Source organism: Atta colombica, unplaced genomic scaffold, assembly GCF_001594045.1.
Source record: "Atta colombica isolate Treedump-2 unplaced genomic scaffold, Acol1.0 scaffold96, whole genome shotgun sequence".
Taxonomy (NCBI): Eukaryota; Metazoa; Arthropoda; class Insecta; order Hymenoptera; family Formicidae; genus Atta; species Atta colombica.
Genome location: NW_017259590.1, coordinates 1703357 through 1723112, shown reverse-complemented (window position 1 = coordinate 1723112; position 19756 = coordinate 1703357). Strand labels below are relative to the sequence as shown.

Genomic DNA, 19756 nt, shown 5'->3' with positions numbered 1-19756 from the left:
GTTAGTTACTTTGGAAAAAAGTTTAATTACTTTGAAGTCGTATTTCAAGAACAGCTGATTACAAAAGAATAAAATTTTTAATAGTTGCGTAAATAAAGCTTTGATATTTATATAAGAAAAGGAATTTATTTCTATTTAACTATGTCATCAAATTTAGATATTGTAATAATAGAATAATTTAGATATTATCAGATCTAGCTACCTTTCACAAAAGAAAACGATTGGGAAACACAGATAAACTTTTATAGTCATTTACAGGCTAATACCTGTGGTACCTTACACTTCGATGACTCGGTAAACGTCTGGAAGACCGGTCACCCGCACTTAAGTATATATGTCTCTATTAAAACAGTGAATTCATGGCATTTCTTTCGTGGTAGACTCATCCGAGATAACAGGTTTAGCTTGATTCACCGAAACACGACTCCGATGTTGTATGCGTTTGGAACCCGAAAGCATCAGGTAAAGAACGCACCAGTCGGAACCGGATTCCACTACAAATTTGGATCGTTTTCGATATAATTAATAGTTCTATCGTAAGCCAGTCATTTTCATTTAATAACGAAATAGCACGCCCTTCGCGATAACCTGAAAAAGGGATAGATAATTTTATAGAAAGCATATACATTTTTTGCATATATTATAACTTATCTATAATCTTTGGAGAATGTGTTCTGAAGAAAATATTTTTTTGGCAGTAATCTATACTCCCATTTAAAAAAATAATTTATTTATTAAAATGATTTTGTTATGATATTGTTTGTATTAAAATGATTTGGTTTAATTAATTACGATTATAAAGATTCTCATTTGTCATTATATAGATGTATCATAGGCAAATTTTTAGATATTATTTTTCATATCAATAATTATCATTATTATGACATACAAAATGACTGTATAATCATAGCATAAGCTATAAGCTTAAGCCGCATAACTTTATGCTATGATTATGCAGCTCATGGTGGAAGATATCTTATGCGCGTTGATTCACCTGTCTTCTTCCACCATGATGCAGCTTATGTAATTTTGTGTGTGATCGATGGCCCTTAGACTTTTAGATCTGACAAAAAACAGACGGTGTTAAAAGATTAGTCGTGAAAACTGTAAGCTCAATATCTCACATAACGGTTAACATCGCCGAATAGCCTTTGACTGAAATATTTTTCAAGATGATCAAAAGATAACCACGCGTCTAACAGCTTTGAGAATTCTGCTTGGTCAAGCGGAAAAATTAATGTCCCCATTTAAGATATCTCAATAGGAATAGTGCATCGCAGATAACAGCATTTAATATATAAGATAGTTTATAGAATATAGAATATATGAATAAGGCATTAACGGTTTCTCTTCTTTTGTTGATGTTACTAACAATTATTAAAAAAAAAAACCATATGAATCTTTAACTAATATTAAATTTTAATATTAACATTTTTTTTTACTAAAGATATAAAAAGATATAATAAGCAGAGCTAAAAATAGCATGTTCTTTCGTGATGGCTTAACAAGGGCAAAATTTAACAGAAAATATATCTTTTGCGCATAGATATATATTATAACTTTTGAAGAATACAGAGACGAAATGTCTTCGATAAAAATGATTCCTTTATTCTCATTCTACAAACATTACTTATTAGAACAATTTGACGTGTTCTCTTATATACCAAAAAAATGAAATATATAGTTGAAAATTTTTGGATTCGCTAATTTTAACAATAAACATTCTTCTAGGTCAAAGAAGGTAAAATTAAACAAATTTGTTGCTTTCCTTGCGGAAAACATGTCACGCTCGGATTATTCAACGATATAGTATTCGACGTAGCAATCTTTTTCTCTTTGCCCTTTCTTCATCTTGTTTCCTGCAAATAAGTTTCTAACCTTCGCGACGGAGGCCTGGAGGCTCGATTGGGTCCATGCCGGTACGCTGACCGTGGATTGGCGAGAACCGGATCATCTAGATCCCCTCGAGCAACGAAGAGTACGATCGGTCGATTTATACCAAAGTAAAATATCGGACTATCGCGTTCGTTCTCGGCATGGTCAACTCTAGTTGCCGTAATTTCTCGCAAGGACCGACGAACAGAATAATCTTGCAGCTGCACGAAATGGGAGGATGCGCCTATGCATCGCGAGCGCCGCGTCTTCACGCGATTGCATAGTGCATTGCATTGCACATTACGGACTAAAGTTTCTCGGCTTAATCTACTCGACGAGTTGCACGCGAGATGCCTGCACATAGGCATTTTACCATTTGAACATTTGTTTTTACACTCACTTTGGGTGCAATAGCATTCAGTGGAAAAACTTAACGATTCAATGTTGAAATCAGATTAATCAGATTAGATTGATGATAAAGAGCGAACGCTTTTTTCTGAATTATCTTAAAATCGTACTTTTTAGAAATCCACAAATCTAGAGAATTCTAGAAAGTTTTTTTTAACTATAAAAGTAATAGTTATTTTTTTATCATTAATTTATATTTGAAAAAAATAGATTTTATATATAAATATATATTTTTCAAATAAAGTCTTCAAATTACTTTTACAAAATACTTTTTTCTTTAAACACGTTATTAGTATCGATCAGATAAAGTATTAATTAATAATAATTAAAGCTAATTAATTAATTAATTAAAACAAATAAATTTTATAATGTTGGAACTACAATATGTACCTCTTTGTCAAAGTTTATTATATTTTCCCCAATAAAAGTTTTTTTTTCTCTCGTAGAAAAATAATATTTAAAACAGAAAATTTTCGTATTTCATATTTTATATTTAACTTTATTTTATACTTTGAAATGTATTTTCTTACTTCTTTGAGTCTATAAACCAAAAAACTAAGTTGTGTACACAATCGATTAACTGACGAATCGTTATTTTCCCTTCTTGGCTCGCTTAAAAAGTCGTCGCGTTAACATCGATACTGGCAGCAGCAAATCAGTTCGAGATGCGGTTTGCGGGTACTTGTTACAAGAATCGTTGATCAAGAGACTCAACAAGATCGAGTCTTGTGATGCTCGAGTACATAAATCAACTGTCAATGTTTATTGTATTGTGAACGTCAATCTCTTCTCTTTTCATTTAGATTTTTCAAACGCGGTTTAAGAAATTTTGAGTGTTATAAAAACTCCGACAGTCTTATAAAAAATTTACCAGTATTATATTCATCCACTTATTCGATTCTGTTAATTTTTTTTGGTTGATTTTTTCATCGATTCTTCCAATTTTCCTTTTTTATATTTCCATCAATTTGTACTCTTGCTCGGCCATAGGATTTTACAGTTCCTTAAAAGTATACGCTCTTGAAAGCCAACAGCTCGTTAAATCTTCTGAGGTGTTAAATTGAATTCTCAGCTATGTACGACAGGTACAACGAAGCGAGTAAAATGGTTAGTCGGTATTTATATCCTCGGACTCATCCTCGCGTAGCTTTGCTCTCGCGTTGATATCAAGTCACATTATACGGCTTAAGATATATTCGATGTTTAAATAAGATCCAGATTTCAACAGCAACATTCATCGAAATAATGCAAATATGGATGAAGAAATGTTTTTATTTATTAATTCTGTACCGCATGATATATTTTAAACAACAATTCAGAAAATTCCTTCCAAATTATGCGTTATGCAATTTATTACTCCTTTCCTTTCTTTTTCGAGATTTTATTACGAAAATAATTTAATAATTTAATTATTATTCTGTAATTTTCGATTGTGTGCAACATTTGCATAATAGAAAGTTAATTATATTAATTTACACAATATTTTAATTATTATGATTTTATGAAATTATTTTCGTTTACGAAATGAAAGAAAAATCATTGCAATGTGAAGATAATTATCTGGAGAAAAGAATTTCTCCAGACAACCTAGAATTATTGTGAGAGATATAATTAAAGAAAGTAACTTTTCATCAAAGAGAGATAATTATCTGTTCTTCTTTGAAATATTTTGACTTGAAAATTCTATTATCATTTAATATAAAGAGAACATAATTGTATCAGAAACAGAGTATGTGCTGCATAAGCAGACAGCTGTGCAATGAGAATCACGATGAACTCAAGATAAAGATCGTAGTCTTCCGTTCTTTCGAGCATGACAGCGGACGTCGCATTACTGCATATTAGATCCCATTGTTCCTTAAAGTTAGATGTCAAGGGCGCATATTTGAAAAAAAACATTCATACACTAAACTTTCCCCGACAAATTGTTGTACAAATGTACATATATTACTTACATACATAAAATTATTATCTTTTAATGTTAAATTATATATCTTTTAATGTACTAATTATAATATAATAAGACCTGTAACAGGATTAACGTGTGAAATGACTAATTATTTCCCGCCCGACTTAAACCGATCTGAAGAATTATAGCAACGGTATCTCATATATATTTTTCTTACAATTGGAGAAATCTACTCTTCTTTACAAGACGAATATCATCTTAGTGCGCGCGATTCCGTTGCTCGCGATCGACTTTCTCAGGATCGCACGCGAGCGCGCGTTCAAGTCGAGCGTGAAAGAAAACAGCCCGGAACTCGAGAAGCAATGGAACGGTCGATCGAATTAAATTGCGATAAGTGATGTAAGCATGCGTGTAATGCGAGAGATTGGCGAATTTTGCAGCCGTTGAAAGACCGATATCTTTGGGGCAATTCACTGCAAGGGCACGACCGGAAGTAGTTCGTTTCCCACGTTTTGTTGGCGAAGGAGAATCGCTTCTCGCTAGGGGAAAACGTGTGCACCTCGAAAATCGCCGTCTGTACCGGTAATTATGGTACTTCGCTGTAGCGAGAAGGCAATTAAACTCGCCAGAGCGAAATAAGCGAAGGAAGAACAAGACAGTCGTCCTCACGTCCTTATACACGCTGACTCGTCCTTACTCGTGCGACTTGTCTTCCAGGTTGAGTTAAAGGCTGCGCAAGGAACAAGAAGAAGCCCAGGCGAGATTACTTTCAGTCGCGATGTCATCGTAATTATTATCATCCTTTGCTTTTCTCGATTTCGATATTTTACTGAGCTTGTAGCAAATTACCTCGAAGTAATTACTTGAAGTAAATAAATGACTTTCCATTCGTTCTAATGGAATGGAAAAATTATCTGCATTTAATGTATATATAATGATTTAATAAACTTATTTTAGCGATAATCTTCGATCTTAAGTGCTTTACGGATTCAAAACAATTTTTTCTTGACAAAAAATTTAAATATAAATAAAACCCCTATTTGCTTAAAGCAGGCAGGTTTGAGGCCTAATAATATCTTTGTGTGAATTTTACAATTTCTTTAAAGTAAACTTGATGAGCGTCCATTATTTCAGTTTTAAAACAAAGTTATTCGGTCTTAGATTGAAATTGAAATATGTGATACTACAAATAAAATTAATTAAAAAAATTTAAGATCGATATATTTTTCTTTAGATGGATCCTAGTGAATCGATGTGTTAAATTCGTGAAGGATTCGCGAAGATAGACAATCATGAGACACTTAAGAAGAGAAAAGCACAGACCGCAAAATCGCGCGGATTAAGTGCGTGTCGCCATGGCGAGGTGGAAATGGATGCTGTTGATCTTGACGACCATCTGGACGCTGGGCGATGGCTACTTGACGGTATTACCATCCAGCACGCCCGTTGGCACTGTCGTCTTCGAGGCAGGAGTGCCACAGCTGGGCGGTCGTCGCAAGTACGAGGCGTCCAGTGAGCGCACCGCTTGGTTTGCTCGGAAACTCCTCAAAGTCCATCCGCATACAGGCCGCGTAACTCTGGCAAAGATGCTCAGCTGTGAAGGCCTCCAGTATCCGCGTGTTTTCACCTTCTACGTCGATTCGACGAGCTCCCGCCTCGGTAGACCCACTATCGATTACTATAGTTTACCATTAAGGATCCTGATTACCGGATGTGGCGGGGAGAATCACGATCTTGCGGCCACCAGGGGTTGGATGGCGGAGACTCTGGCCTCTTACGCGATGCCCAGCACCGACAGGTTGGAAATCGACTGTTAGATGTAGAAAAATATTAATGAATGTAGATACTGACTCGCAATATCGGAATTTAATTTATTTGACGAAATATAGATGTAGACAATTCTGTACACAAAATATAAATAGACTCTTTATAGTAAAAAAAGATACTGTTCTGAAAAAACAGTCAGAATGGTCAGAATGGTACATTAATCCAGGTGTAAATTAACTTAGCTTAAACAATTTAGATTCGTTTTTACCAATAAACTTTAATTTTAATCTCGGTTTAATTAACTCTTCATCTTTTTCCAGTTCTGAGAATTAGAAAAAGATAAAGAGTAACTTGAATTGAGTATTGAATAAGTTGAACTGAGATTAAAATTAATCTATATTGGTAAAAACGGGCTTTAGATTGTTATATTTAACTAATTTAAAGTAAATTAAAAAAAAATATTTAATGCTTAGCTTCGCAAAAATAAAAATTCATAGCTAAAGATCCAATTACATCGATAGGTTTACCGAGGTATGCCTACGGACGTCTCAACTGGTGGCAGCTCTCCGTGATTTTCTACCTCAGACGACATTAAAGGAATGCGAAACGAGATGGGGTGGAGTGGCAGACCCCAGGTTCCTCGTGGAAGGTGCCGCTGGGGACCTGGTTTCTGCAACCGAGCAATGCCTGGTCGATCCATTATGGAAAGTTTCAGTTAGCATGAATTTGCGCTGCACTGGCGACTCACGTCTGACAGATGCCGAGCATCGGTTGAAGATTGTGTTTCATCACCATCAGCTGGATGATACTGATCTTGGTAGGAGGGTGAGACGAGAGCTCAAGAATCAATCGCCGTATTTCGAGCAACATCTCTATCTCGCCGCGGTGGAAGAGGAAAAAGAGCCGGGAATGTATGTGACTTCAGTGAAAGCTAGAGATCCCGAGAACGGCGCTGTACGATATTCAATGAGTTCCTTGGTAGATGCGAGATCGCAAGCATTATTAGCTCTTGATCCAGTAACTGGAAGAGTGACAACCCGTGCCAGATTGGATAGGGAAAATGTCGACGTGCACTATTTTCGGGTGCGTATCAAATTCTGAAGTAAAAAGAAAAAAATTAGAAACATAAGTGTTGCTCTAACGATAAGAATAAATTTAATAAAAAAAAAAATCATTACTTAAGAGACGTACATCTCTCTTCTGTTTAAAAGCAATTTATTAACGCTGTAACATATAATTAAAACAAAAAAATAAAAGTTCTAATCAAAATAGCATTTAATTACAAACATGGATTATTTGCCAAATAGGTGTTGGCGGTGGATGATTCGTTTCCTCCGCGCACCGGCACAACGACTCTTCAAGTTAATGTATTGGATGCAAATGATCATACGCCCAGCTTTGAGGGACCGGAATACGACGCGTCAATACGTGAAGGTGTTCCCGTAGGTTCCACGGTGATTACGGTTAAGGCTACTGATCAAGATACTGGAAGAAATGCCGAAGTGGAGTACTCTATCGTCTCTATCACGGCAGGGAGTAGCATCACGCATATGGAGGATGCAGCGACTTTCAGAATCGATCCAAGGTTGATATTACAAATATCATGTATTCCGGCATATTTGAAGAAAACTTTTTTGACATCCGAAACTCATCATCTTAATATTTAGGAAGTTCTTTTTTTTATTCATGAATAAAAAGGATTTCAATCTTTTTCTATTACATGAATTATAGATTATCTCTTCTTTATGTTTTAATACTATCAATGACACGAATAAACGTAGAATTTTTATTTTCTTTCTTTCTTTGTTTCTTCTTAACTTAGTTTTTCTTGTTTAGAAGATCTTATGATAAAATTGTTTATATGATCAATGAAATATAATTTCATACAATTCTTATATTCACAATACAAATCTTTGTATATCTCAGATCCGGCGTAGTTACTACGCGAACTCCTCTCGATCGCGAGCAAACCGAGATTTACACGGTAGTGCTCAGTGTTACGGATCAAGCGACATCACCTTCGACGCGACGTAGTTCAAACGCGACTCTAGTGGTACGTGTGCTGGACGACAACGACAATTACCCACAGTTCACCGAGCGCACATATTCGGCGACTGTGCCAGAGGACTTGGACTACACGACTAATCCAGTGATAGCCCGTATCAGGGCGATGGACGCGGATGCTGGCGCCAACGCTGCTGTCCGCTACGCTATCATCGGCGGCAACACACAGAATACCTTCTCAATCGATTCAATGAATGGTGATGTAGCCCTAGTTAAGCCACTCGACTACGAGTCCACTAGGAGCTACAAGATTGTCATTCGCGCTCAGGACGGTGGCTCGCCCGCGCGTTCTAACACTACTCAGCTGCTGGTGATGGTCAGGGATGTAAATGACAACGCGCCAAGATTCTATACCAGTCATTTCCAAGAATCGGTGTCGGAAAGCGTACCAATGGGATATTCGATCCTGAGAGTACAAGCGTATGATGCCGACGAGGGTAATAACGCACTCATCAAGTACACTATTGGTGCGCGCGATTTCACCGGCGCCTCCACAGAGAACTTCCCCATCACTGTGAAAGCAGAAACTGGTTGGATTTACACGACGAAGCAATTAGATCGTGAACAATGCTCAAAGTATATTAATCTTTTTTATCGATTTTTAAACCATCATTTAATTGAAGTTGGAATAATTGAAACATAAATCAATGCGGATAAAAATTGTACTAAACATTTAAAAATAATGTTTGAAGAAATATATATAAAATAATTTTTCCTCCATTCAATACATAAAATTTTACTTAAAAAAAACTTACTTCAGATTCTTTAGCAAATCCTTTGACAAAAGATTCTCGTTTTGATTTTAGGTACCAATTTACCGTAATTGCGGCGGATTCAGGAGAGGAACCAAAATCCGCGAGCGCGACAGTGTTTCTCACAGTGACCGATGTGAACGATAATGATCCTTATTTCGAGCCAAAAACCTACGAGGCTGTAGTATCCGAAGATAGTCTGGCAGGCACCCCAGTCACTACGGTGACCGCCACCGATCCGGATGAAGATTCCAGAATCCATTACGAAATCACGGGCGGTAACACGCGCGGACGTTTCTCTATCTCTTCGCAAAACGGACGTGGCCTTATAACTATCGCCCAGACACTCGATTATAAGCAGGAGAAGCGGTTTGTATTAACAGTGACTGCGTCGGATACAGGTAGCCGTACTGATACCGCCTTGGTTTATGTCAACGTGTCGGACGCCAACAATTATTCTCCAGAATTCGAAAACGCACCTTACTCAGTGTCGGTATTCGAGGACGCGCCGATTGGCGTAACAGTCCTGGTAGTGAGTGCTACTGATGCCGACGTCGGCAAGAACGCCCAGATCACATACAGTCTAGCGATTGACAATGGCGAACAGGTGATCACCGAATTCACCATCAATCCACAAACTGGAGCGATTACGACGACAAAGGCGCTCGATCGCGAGTCGGTACCCTCGTACCTGTTGACAGTGACCGCCCGGGACGGTGGAGTGCCATCGCTGTCGGATACTACCGATGTGGAGATCTCCGTCACGGACGTAAATGACAACGCGCCAGTCTTTGAAGCGCCACAATATCACGGTTCGATTCTCGAAGATGTTTTGCTAAGCACTAGCGTGCTGAGAGTCGCGGCAACCGATGCAGATACCGATCTCAATGGCCGAGTAAGTGTAGCTCTCTCCAACAAAAAATGATGCTATGATAATTTGAATGAGAAATATCGTATATTAATTGGTTTGCTTATATAAATACAAATTTTAATAATTAATAGAAATATTAATAGAAATAATAAATTAAAAGAAATATTAAACAGAAATATATATCTTGAATTTGTAATATAATCAATAAATTACTAAGTTAGTATTTTTTATCGATCAAAACTATTTTTATCAATTTTTTTTAAACAACAATTATAAATATAAGCATAATAAATAGTAGAAAGTTTTTAATACAACTTTTAAAATTCTTTTCACAACTTTCTAATGAAGTCAATATATACCTGGTCCAGGTAAGGTACGGTTTAGAGGATGACGGCGATGGAGCGTTCACGATTGATTCTACGACAGGTATTATCAGGACCGCGAAAATATTGGACCGAGAATCAGTGGCATATTATACTTTAAAGGCCGTCGCCACAGATCGCGGTTCACCTGCACTTTCGTCTGTCGTTCCTGTTACTATCAAGATTGAGGACATCAATGACTCACCACCCGCTTTTGAGAATGACAAGATCATTCTTTATATCACTGAGAATTCCCCAATTGGTTCAACTGTCGGTGAAATCTATGCCCACGATCCAGACGAGGGTCCTAACGCAGTGGTGCAGTACAGTATCATCGGTGGTGAGGATTCCAATAGCTTCAGCTTGAATATTCGTCAAGGCGCCGATCGCGCCGAATTAATTACCCTCGAGGAACTTGACTACGAATCACCGAAGAAGAAATTTGAACTTGTGGTGCGAGCCGCGTCACCGCCGCTACGTTCGGATGCGGTGGTACAGATCCTAGTGACCGATGTGAATGACAACGCACCGGTGCTTAAGGACTTTCAAATAATTTTCAATAATTTCAAGGACTTCTTTCCAACTATACCAATTGGTCGGATACCAGCAATGGATGCTGATGTAACGGACAATCTTGTCTACAGCATCCTCGCCGGTAACAATGCGAATTTGATCGATCTCAATAGAACCTCTGGCGAGATCCGATTGTCGCCACAGCTCAATACTAACGTGCCGCGAGTAGCGACTATGGAAGTCGCCGTGACAGACGGTATCAATGAGGCAAAGGCTACAATGACGTTGTCAGTACGTCTGATTACTGACGAGATGCTGCTGAACTCAATTACAGTAAGACTGGATGATATGACGGTGGAAGCATTTCTTAGTCCTCTTCTGGGTTACTTTCTGGATGGCTTGGCGGCTATCATTCCATGTCCGCGGGAGAACATCTTTCTCTTTAGTGTTCAGGAAGATGCAAACGTGCAGAGCAAGATTTTGAACGTGAGCTTCTCGGCACGCAAAGTCGAGCCAGGCACGGTTGACGAGTTTTACAGTCCACAATTTCTTCAGGAACGAGTATATCTCAACCGCGGTATTCTGGCGAGATTGGCAACAGTCACTGTTCTACCGTTCGACGATAATCTCTGCGTTCGTGAACCTTGCCTGAATTTTGAAAAGTGCCTAACGGTGCTCAAGTTTGGCAACGCATCTGGTTTTGCCAGCAGCGACACAGTTCTCTTTCGACCCATATATCCAGTGACTACATTCGCGTGCAGATGCGCCCGTGGCTTTACTGGTAGTCGCGAGGCTTACATGTGCGACACCGAAGTGAATTTATGCTACTCGAATCCTTGCATGAATGGCGGCATCTGCCACAGGCGAGAGGGTGGATATTCATGCATCTGCCAACCGGATTTCACCGGCGTAAATTGTGAGATCTCAATGAACCGCGACGCTTGCTCACCCGGCATCTGCAAAGGTGATTCTCAATGCACCGTGAAAAATACTGCTGGCTTTACCTGTGAAGGTTGCCCTGTGTCTGCTCTGGAAAGCGTAACACCTTTCTGCGAGTTGAAAGCTCGCAGTTTCAGTCCGGCGACATTCCTCACTTTCGCTTCTCTCAAGCAACGTCATCGTCTTCATCTTAGACTGAAATTTGCTACCGAGTTGGCTGATGGTCTGCTACTCTACAACGGCAGATACAATGAACGCCATGACTTTATTGCCCTGGAAATCGTGGATTCACGCGTGCAGTTTAGCTTTTCCCTCGGTGATGAAGTAACAAGAGCAATGGCGACCATTCCTGGCGGTGTCTCAGACGGTCAGTGGCACGAGGTTGTGGTCTCGTACATCAATCGAACAGTGACAGTGTCTCTAGACGATTGTGACGTCGCGCTCGCTTTAAAATACGGCGAGAAACGATTGGGTCCTAAATGGACCTGCGCTGGTAGAAGTGAAAGAGTTCTCGAAGAACGTTGCGGACTTGTTACCGAAACCTGCCACAGGTTTCTGGACTTGACTGGACCATTACAGTTAGGTGGTCTGCCAGCAATCCCATCCAGCTTCCAAATCCGCAACAAAGATTATGTTGGATGCATTAGTGATCTTTACATCGATCACGTTTTCATTGACTTGAATTCATTCGTAGCCGACAATGGAACGAATGCGGGTTGCCCCGAAAAAACTGCCTTCTGCGCCTCGTCGCCTTGCAGGAACAATGGTAAATGCCGTGAGATCTGGTCAGGTTTCGTTTGCGAATGCGAACATAACTTTGCCGGGCCTACTTGCGCCGAAGAAATTGGCGCACCGTATAGCTTTCACAGCAATGGCATGCTCGGCTTCAATCCGTTACTGCGACCTATTCAATTACCGTGGATGACGGCACTGAGTCTCCGCACTCGCGCACAACTAGCATTTGTCATGAGCGTGCAGATCGGCCAGAATAGCTCGGTCTTGTTGGAAATCCGAAACGGCAAGCTGGTCGTCTCACTGGACGGTGCTGATGTAATCCGAACTAGCGGTACAGTTGCGGATGGCGAATGGCATCGCATGGAGATTGTCTGGCAAAGCGGTCACGTATCCCTAGACACAGATTATCGCGATCGACCTGTGACAGTGCCGCTACCAGCTAAGCTGCAGGGTTTGTACGTTGGCAGAATTCTTGTAGGTGGTCCAGACCAAGCGACCACTATCGATCTACCGTTCTTTGATGGCTGTCTGCAGGATATACGAATCGGCACCAACCAAAGCGTTCTTCAGCGTCCAACTATCCAAGAGAACGTCGACGCTGGTTGTCCATCTCAAACCTATTGCAACACGGAATGTCCACAGGCATCAATCTGCATAGCGCAGTGGCGATCGAGCGAATGTGTGTGTGCGGCTGGCCATATAGGTAATAATTGCGAACGCATTTGCAATCTCGAACCCTGCAGCGATGCCGGTACCTGCGTCGAAGATACGACCGACGTACGGCGTGGGTATCAATGTAAATGCGCTTCTTCTGATATATCCGGAGAGTACTGCGAGATGAAAAGTGAACAACCCTGTCCGGCGACATGGTGGGGCTCTCCAATTTGCGGGCCCTGCCACTGTGATGAGACCAAGGGCTATGATCCCGCTTGTAACAAGACCACCGGCGAATGCCACTGCAAGGAGAACCACTACCAGCCGAACGGGCGGAAAGAGTGCACACCGTGCGAGTGCTACACAACTGGCAGTTTCGGTCCTCGTTGCGACAGTGAGACTGGTCAATGCCGTTGTCGAACGGGAGTGATCGGTCGTTCATGCACCGATTGCCCAAATTCTTATGCTGAGGTAAAAGAATAGAGAGAAATGTAAAATATATTTTAGCTAACATTTTCTTAAAAATTTAAATACTGTGAATATCTTTAAATTTTTTAAATAAATCTTTTAAAATAAAATCATTTTAATTTAAGAAGACCATCGCTTTTAATGATGTTAATTAAAATATTAATATTTTTTAATATATTAGGTGACTCTGAGAGGTTGTGAGGTAGTCTACGATGGCTGTCCCAGATCGTATTCGGATGATCTGTGGTGGCCGCGGACTCTTTTTGGACTGACAGCCATTGAAGACTGTCCCGGCACCGCCGAGGGCAAAACTTCCAGATCTTGCGACGACAAGTTAGGCGGTTGGCAACCGCCCGATCTCTTTAATTGCACTTCGGAGGTCTTCATCGAACATCGACACCAGCTAGCAGCTCTGGAAACCAAGGATCTCACGCTAAACACTTACGTAGCCGTGAAAATGGCAAAAGATGTTCACAGAGCGGTGAATATTACGAGAGAAATGTACGGAGCAGATCTTCTGGTGACGGAATCTTTGCTAGTGGCGTTGTTACGTTATGAAGAAAGTCTAGTAGGTCTAAACTTGACTCACAGTCAAGACAAGGATTACGTCGTTCATTTGATCGGTATAGCCGGAGCAATTCTAAGATCCAAATACAAGGAAAAATGGGACAAGATAGGAGAACTTAACGGAGATAGTCCCGATAAGATTCTGGATGCTATGGCGAGATACTTGAAGACTTTAACGGCATCTCAACATGATACTTTTACCAATCCCTTTGAAGTAGTCAATGATAATGTTGGTATGTATATGTGAGATCATTTATCTTCCTTCCAATTTAATTACTTTAATTAATGAAACGATTTATTTTAAAAACTTATAAATTATTTAATATTATAAATTATTTAATATTTTTAGGTATTTTATTATTTTTAGATATTTGTTGTTACTTCTCTAAAAAATTGAAATTAAAACAAATTTTTTTTATTTATGAATAAGTTTTGTGCGCGACAATACATGTGACAATGTTTACATTTAATTAAATAATAATATAAAAACAAATTTTAAAATTTCCGCTGAAGTATAACTCACTTCATATCATGCAAAGAAATTAATTTTTAATATTTATTTTAATTTTATTATTAAATTATATGCGTCATATTTTAGTGCTGGGTCTAGACATCGTAACATCGGAGAGTCTCTTCGGCTATGAGACAATTGAGTATAAGGAAGATCCTACTGTATCAACAGCAAGACCCGCGGAAGCTGATCGGAAAGTCATTCTACCTGATACCTCTACTTTTCTAAGCTCTTCAGCGCATTTTGGTCCATCTATTAGCTTCCCAAAGTACAACAATTACATGGCTGATCCAAGCAGATTCGATCCACACTCAAAGATCCAGGTGCCACTCAACACATTAGGTATCAAACCTGTTATACAGGGTGAACTAAATGTGAAGAACAGTCTGAACAATCGAAAGGCTGTACTGAGTTACGTGCAATACAAAGAACTTGGTGCTCTTTTGCCACAAAGGTATATTATATTATTCAATTATTGTATAAATTTCTTGTTACTTTAATATGATAAGAATTTATTATTTATTTTTATTAAACTTTATATGCAAAAATGGGAATAAAAGGATGGCTTATCTGGCTAGTTACTTTTAATGTTAATGTTTGAATTATAGATTTGATGATTCAGTATCAGTTAGATGGGGAGTAGAAGTAGCAGTTGGATCGCCCGTAATGACTGTCTCGGTGTTAGTTCCCTCGGATGACGGGTACGAGTCCTTAACAGGAATTCCTTTGCAGTCTCCGATTCAAGTCAGACTTTGGCTTCATGAAAATGATGATTTCAAGACCAGAACAAATCCGCAATGCGTTCATTGGAGCACGGCGAGAGGGTAAGAAAAGTTAATTAACTTTTCACAAATTAAGAAATTTCAATTCTATGAAAAATTAATTTTATTTGACAATTGATAAATTTAATCACAATTCATTTATATAAATTTGAATTTTATTCTTTAATTTCAATATAAAAATTTTATAATGTTTAGAAAATAATTTTACCTGATTAATTTCAGAATTGGTGAATGGAGTCGAATGGGCTGCACCACGGAAATTGAAGACAATTCCTTATCATTCGGTACTATTGTGAACTGCTCTTGTATGAAACTGTCCACTTTTGCCATACTGACAGACGTCCTCGATCTTGAATATGTTCCCGAGCCATCTTTGTTAGAGGATGTGACCAGTTACAGCGCGTTTATGCTCGCCTTACCACTGCTATTATCTGCTCTCTTGATCCTAGCGTTAATTCGCGGCGGTGGTACCAACTCTAACAGTATTCACAAGAATTTGGTATTATGCGTTTTTATGGCGGAAATCCTATACCTAATCGCGCTCAAAGCCAGAAATCCTCTCGTCTCCAACGAATTCCCCTGCAAACTTACGGCGATAGGACTGCATTACGCTTGGTTGAGCACTTTTGCCTGGACCCTTGTAGACTCCGTTCATCTTTATCGGATGCTGACAGAAATGAGAGATGTGAACCACGGCCAGATGAGATTTTATTACACTATGGGATACGGTCTGCCGGCTGTCATCGTTGGACTTACTATCGGAGTCAGGGCCGATCAGTACGGAAATTTCTATTTGTAAGTTGAGTTTAACGATTTATTTTTTAAATAATTTTTTCCAATTTTTTTTATTTTTGAAATTTCAAAATCCAGCACCTACTATTATAACATAAAACATTTTATTAGTTTATCATTAAATAATAACATCTTTATAATAACAGCTTTATAAAATTGAAGATTAAAATTAAAACTTAAAATGAGATGATATAATTCTATGGCGATAATCCATTCGCGACTTATTAAAATTACTAAAATATAATTATTATAGTATAATAGAATACAATTTTTAGAATTAGAACATAATTTTGAACTTTTAAATGGAATTTTTTATTACAAAAATTTTTACTTGATTTTTCAGCTGCTGGTTGTCCATCTATGAAACCGTGATTTGGTCGCTCATAGGTCCCGTTTGTGCTGCCGTGTTGGTGAACTTCTGCATTCTCGTAATGTGTATCCGCGCAGCGTTTACTTTGAAGGAGCACATCATGGGTTTTGGAAATTTACGAACGCTCTTATGGCTCTCTGTGGCCTCATTACCTTTACTAGGATCAACATGGACTTTGGCGGTCCTCAATGCGTCAGAGAACTCACCGATGCTATCGTATTTACTGAGTGTTGCTATCGTAGTTCACGCAGCATTTAGTCTGATCGGCTACTGCTTCATCAATAGTAGAGTTAGGAGAAATTTGTATCAAAGTCTATTAAGGTGTATTGGTAAAAAAACGCCTTTGCTAGAAGGAAGTATGGGCAACGGAAGTAGCAGTCAAAATGTAAATGGCCATTCGGTAATGTAATTTAAAATTGTTCTCTTGCTACAAATATATGAATTAAATATGAATGCATTAATATTGATGTTTATATTTCAGCGTTCAGCACTAGCTTACTCCTCGACTTATAACGGAGCAGAATCCGTATGTAAGAGAGTTCATGTTGGCGTTTCTACAAGCAGCACAACTTCAAGAAGTACAAATAAAACAGGTTCAAGCCCTTATCGTAGCGATACGCATTTGAGACATACATCAACCTCTACAAGTAATTATAATAGCGATCGAGATCCATATCTATCATCGAGGAGTCATCGATCAGCACTACATTCTCGACAAGGTACAAATTTTTAAAAACAGCGGATGAAAAAATGTTTAACTATATATTAAAATTATTTTATTTGAATTAATTCATTACATAAATAAAATTAAGTTAATTTTGTGATATTGTATAATCTAGTTTCATATGATATTGTATAATCTGAAAGACTATGTTTCAACATAAATATAATCAGCGCACAAATTGTTTGAATTGGAAATTGTAAAAATTCACACATACTTGTATTATTATTCATTTATCACATAAAAGATCATCTCCAATCAAGACCCGCTTTGATCGAAAATCATCTTTTTTACTTACTTGTCTTTAAGTTAATGTTACACAATGTTTTTAAAAGAATCTACAGAGATAAGAGGTCAGCGCAGAGAATCAGAATCAGACTCCGATGGCTCGCAAGCCGAAGGAGGCGGCAGAAGCTTGGACCTTGCCAGTTCGCATAGTTCCGACGAGGATGATGTCACGTCGAGGTCGCACAGAAACATGGGAGTGTCTACACAGCAGCACGTCACTCACAGCTATCTGCCTAATATTCATACTAATCCTGCCGAACACTTGAACATACTTTGCTCGAATGCTGAACTCTTCCCCAACATCAAACCGATCTATGCCCCTCGATGGAGTTCTCAACTGCCAGAAGCATATCTATCATCAAATGGTAAGATTGGCAATCACAAGTTTAAATTAAGAACAAAAGGAAAAACGCGTAAAAGTCTTGAATCATAAAAAAAATAAGTGATTGTAAAAAGATATGAAATTAAGAAATGATAAAATTAAATTCCAATTAAAAGATTGAAATGTTTCTCATTTTGTAGTAGCACCACACAGTTATATAAATATAAAGGATTGTAATATGATTTTTGAGAAAAGTTAAAAATAATACTGTTCATTTCTTTTGCAGTAATGGATGTGCGAAGTAGCCAATGGTCTGGTGGCACCATGTCAGATAACGAGATTGCTTCGAACAAGACCTCGAGTCCGAACCCGCTGCCGTATCCAGAGATGAACTCACCGCAGAAGAATCAGCCGGATGAGAATTACTCGGAAGGTGAAGAGAAAATGCATCATCTGGGAGAAAAATATTTATTCCCTTATACTGCCGAGGAAGACCATACAGTATCACCCACACCGTACATGCTGTCCATGTCGTCACGCATCCTCGCCTCTAGCATGAGCCATCACTCACAGAATTCAAATCACGAAAATCTGAGTGGTTCCGAGCAGCGTTACGGCAGCTTGAAACGTGGTCAAAGTCTGCACGGCTCCCAGCACGACAACCTCAGCGGTTCTGAAAGATACGGTAGTCTGAAACGTGGCAAGATGGGCACCCCCACCGTTCTGGAGGATAGACCCGAGTATATCCTGCCGATGAGCGGCAGGATACTATCGAGTTCGTTGACCCATGACCTACAGCACAGTAACGAACTGGCAGCGCTCAGGCAGCAACAGCAGCAACAACAGCAATACGAACAGACTATTACCGAGACCGAGTGAGTAATAAACACACATTATATTTAGATTTTATTATTTTTAGATTTGGGATATTATTATTATATTTAGATTTGGGATATTTATTTTTTACTCGGATATCGGATGCCTTGTTAAATAATTTAAATAGAAAGTAAAAACTTAAATGAGTTTTTTATATACGATGGATTTGATGTCTGAATGAATCAAAGAATAATATAACAAAGAAAGAGATCGTTTTAAATTATTTTCATTGAGCTTTTTCTTTTTATATGTCTGTATATCATCTATATCGAAAATATAATATCTTCTTTTAAAAATGACATAAAAAATATTATTTCAATATGTAGAATCTTAAAGAGATTAACAGGAAAAAGATTTATGAGAAATTATAATTTAAAATGGAGTGAATGTGACTTAGAACGACTTGATTAATTAAAAATGGAGCCATAATGAAAGCTATTGTAATCAAAATTAACAAAGTTATAGAAATAATAAAACGTAGTCACATTGGATAAAAATAGAAACCTTTATATAAACGATTATTCAAAAAGTTGATTGCGTTCATTGACATATAAAACAATTTACAAAAAGACAATACAAGTACGTCACATCTAGCGTACGTAAAAAAAGGTTGGTGGCGAACTAACATACTTAAGTTACAGCGTTTCTTAGCGCAATTTCGTAACATTCTTTTTAATTCATTCTGGTTTTCTTTGGTTTCCCATATTTCTCCTTGCTGTATGCACAAAAGGTGGCGTTGGAACGTTCTCTAACATAACTATGTCTTTTCTGTGATCTGTGCTTGCCCTGACTGTCAAATTATCAGCGAGGAGGTAAGCGAACGTGACGATATATAATAAATCTATAAATCATCTTGCAAACCGCAACGATTATCTCTAATTTTCTCTCAGCGTCCAATTGAATCGGAATTAATCGCGAGTTGTCACTGTTGCAGGAAGGATACTAATGCGGAAACGCCCGTCTGACGAGGTCCGTGCCACGAACGAGAACAACGTACAAAGTAATTTAGTTTACGCCTAGTTTAAGTGTCCAACGCGCAATAAAGACTCGTCGATATATATATATATATATTTTAAGAAGCGGCCATGACTGTACTTACTTAGCCATATTAATTAGCGTGTATGTGTGAGTGCCTGTTTATATGTTGCATATGGAAAGTCTATCAGAGTAATCTTAAGAGATAATTCTTACATTAAAATATATTCCAATA

General features: G+C 38.4%; 1 protein-coding gene and 1 long non-coding RNA gene across 2 annotated transcripts in view; one reads left to right on the top strand and one right to left on the bottom strand.

Moving 5' to 3' along the window:
* Window positions 1-5547: 5547 nt before the first annotated feature.
* LOC108693629 (protocadherin-like wing polarity protein stan) lies at window positions 5548-19634 on the top strand. The gene is made up of 16 exons (XM_018202665.1): window positions 5548-5990; window positions 6481-7042; window positions 7267-7544; window positions 7886-8599; window positions 8830-9670; window positions 10015-13320; window positions 13499-14117; window positions 14483-14849; window positions 15004-15219; window positions 15400-15972; window positions 16313-16739; window positions 16821-17058; window positions 17396-17713; window positions 17957-18545; window positions 19352-19358; window positions 19481-19634. The coding sequence occupies exons 1-16, from the start codon at window positions 5548-5550 to the stop codon at window positions 19490-19492; spliced, it is 9510 nt and encodes a 3169-aa protein (XP_018058154.1). The 3' UTR covers window positions 19493-19634.
* LOC108693745 overlaps window positions 8460-19756 on the bottom strand; it is a 12363-nt gene continuing 1066 nt past the window's right edge. Inside the window, exons 2-3 of the long non-coding RNA XR_001932034.1 lie at window positions 12359-12364; window positions 8460-8471 (exon numbers count right to left, since the gene is read on the bottom strand). This is a non-coding gene — a long non-coding RNA (uncharacterized LOC108693745). The remainder of the gene's footprint in view (window positions 8472-12358; window positions 12365-19756) is intronic.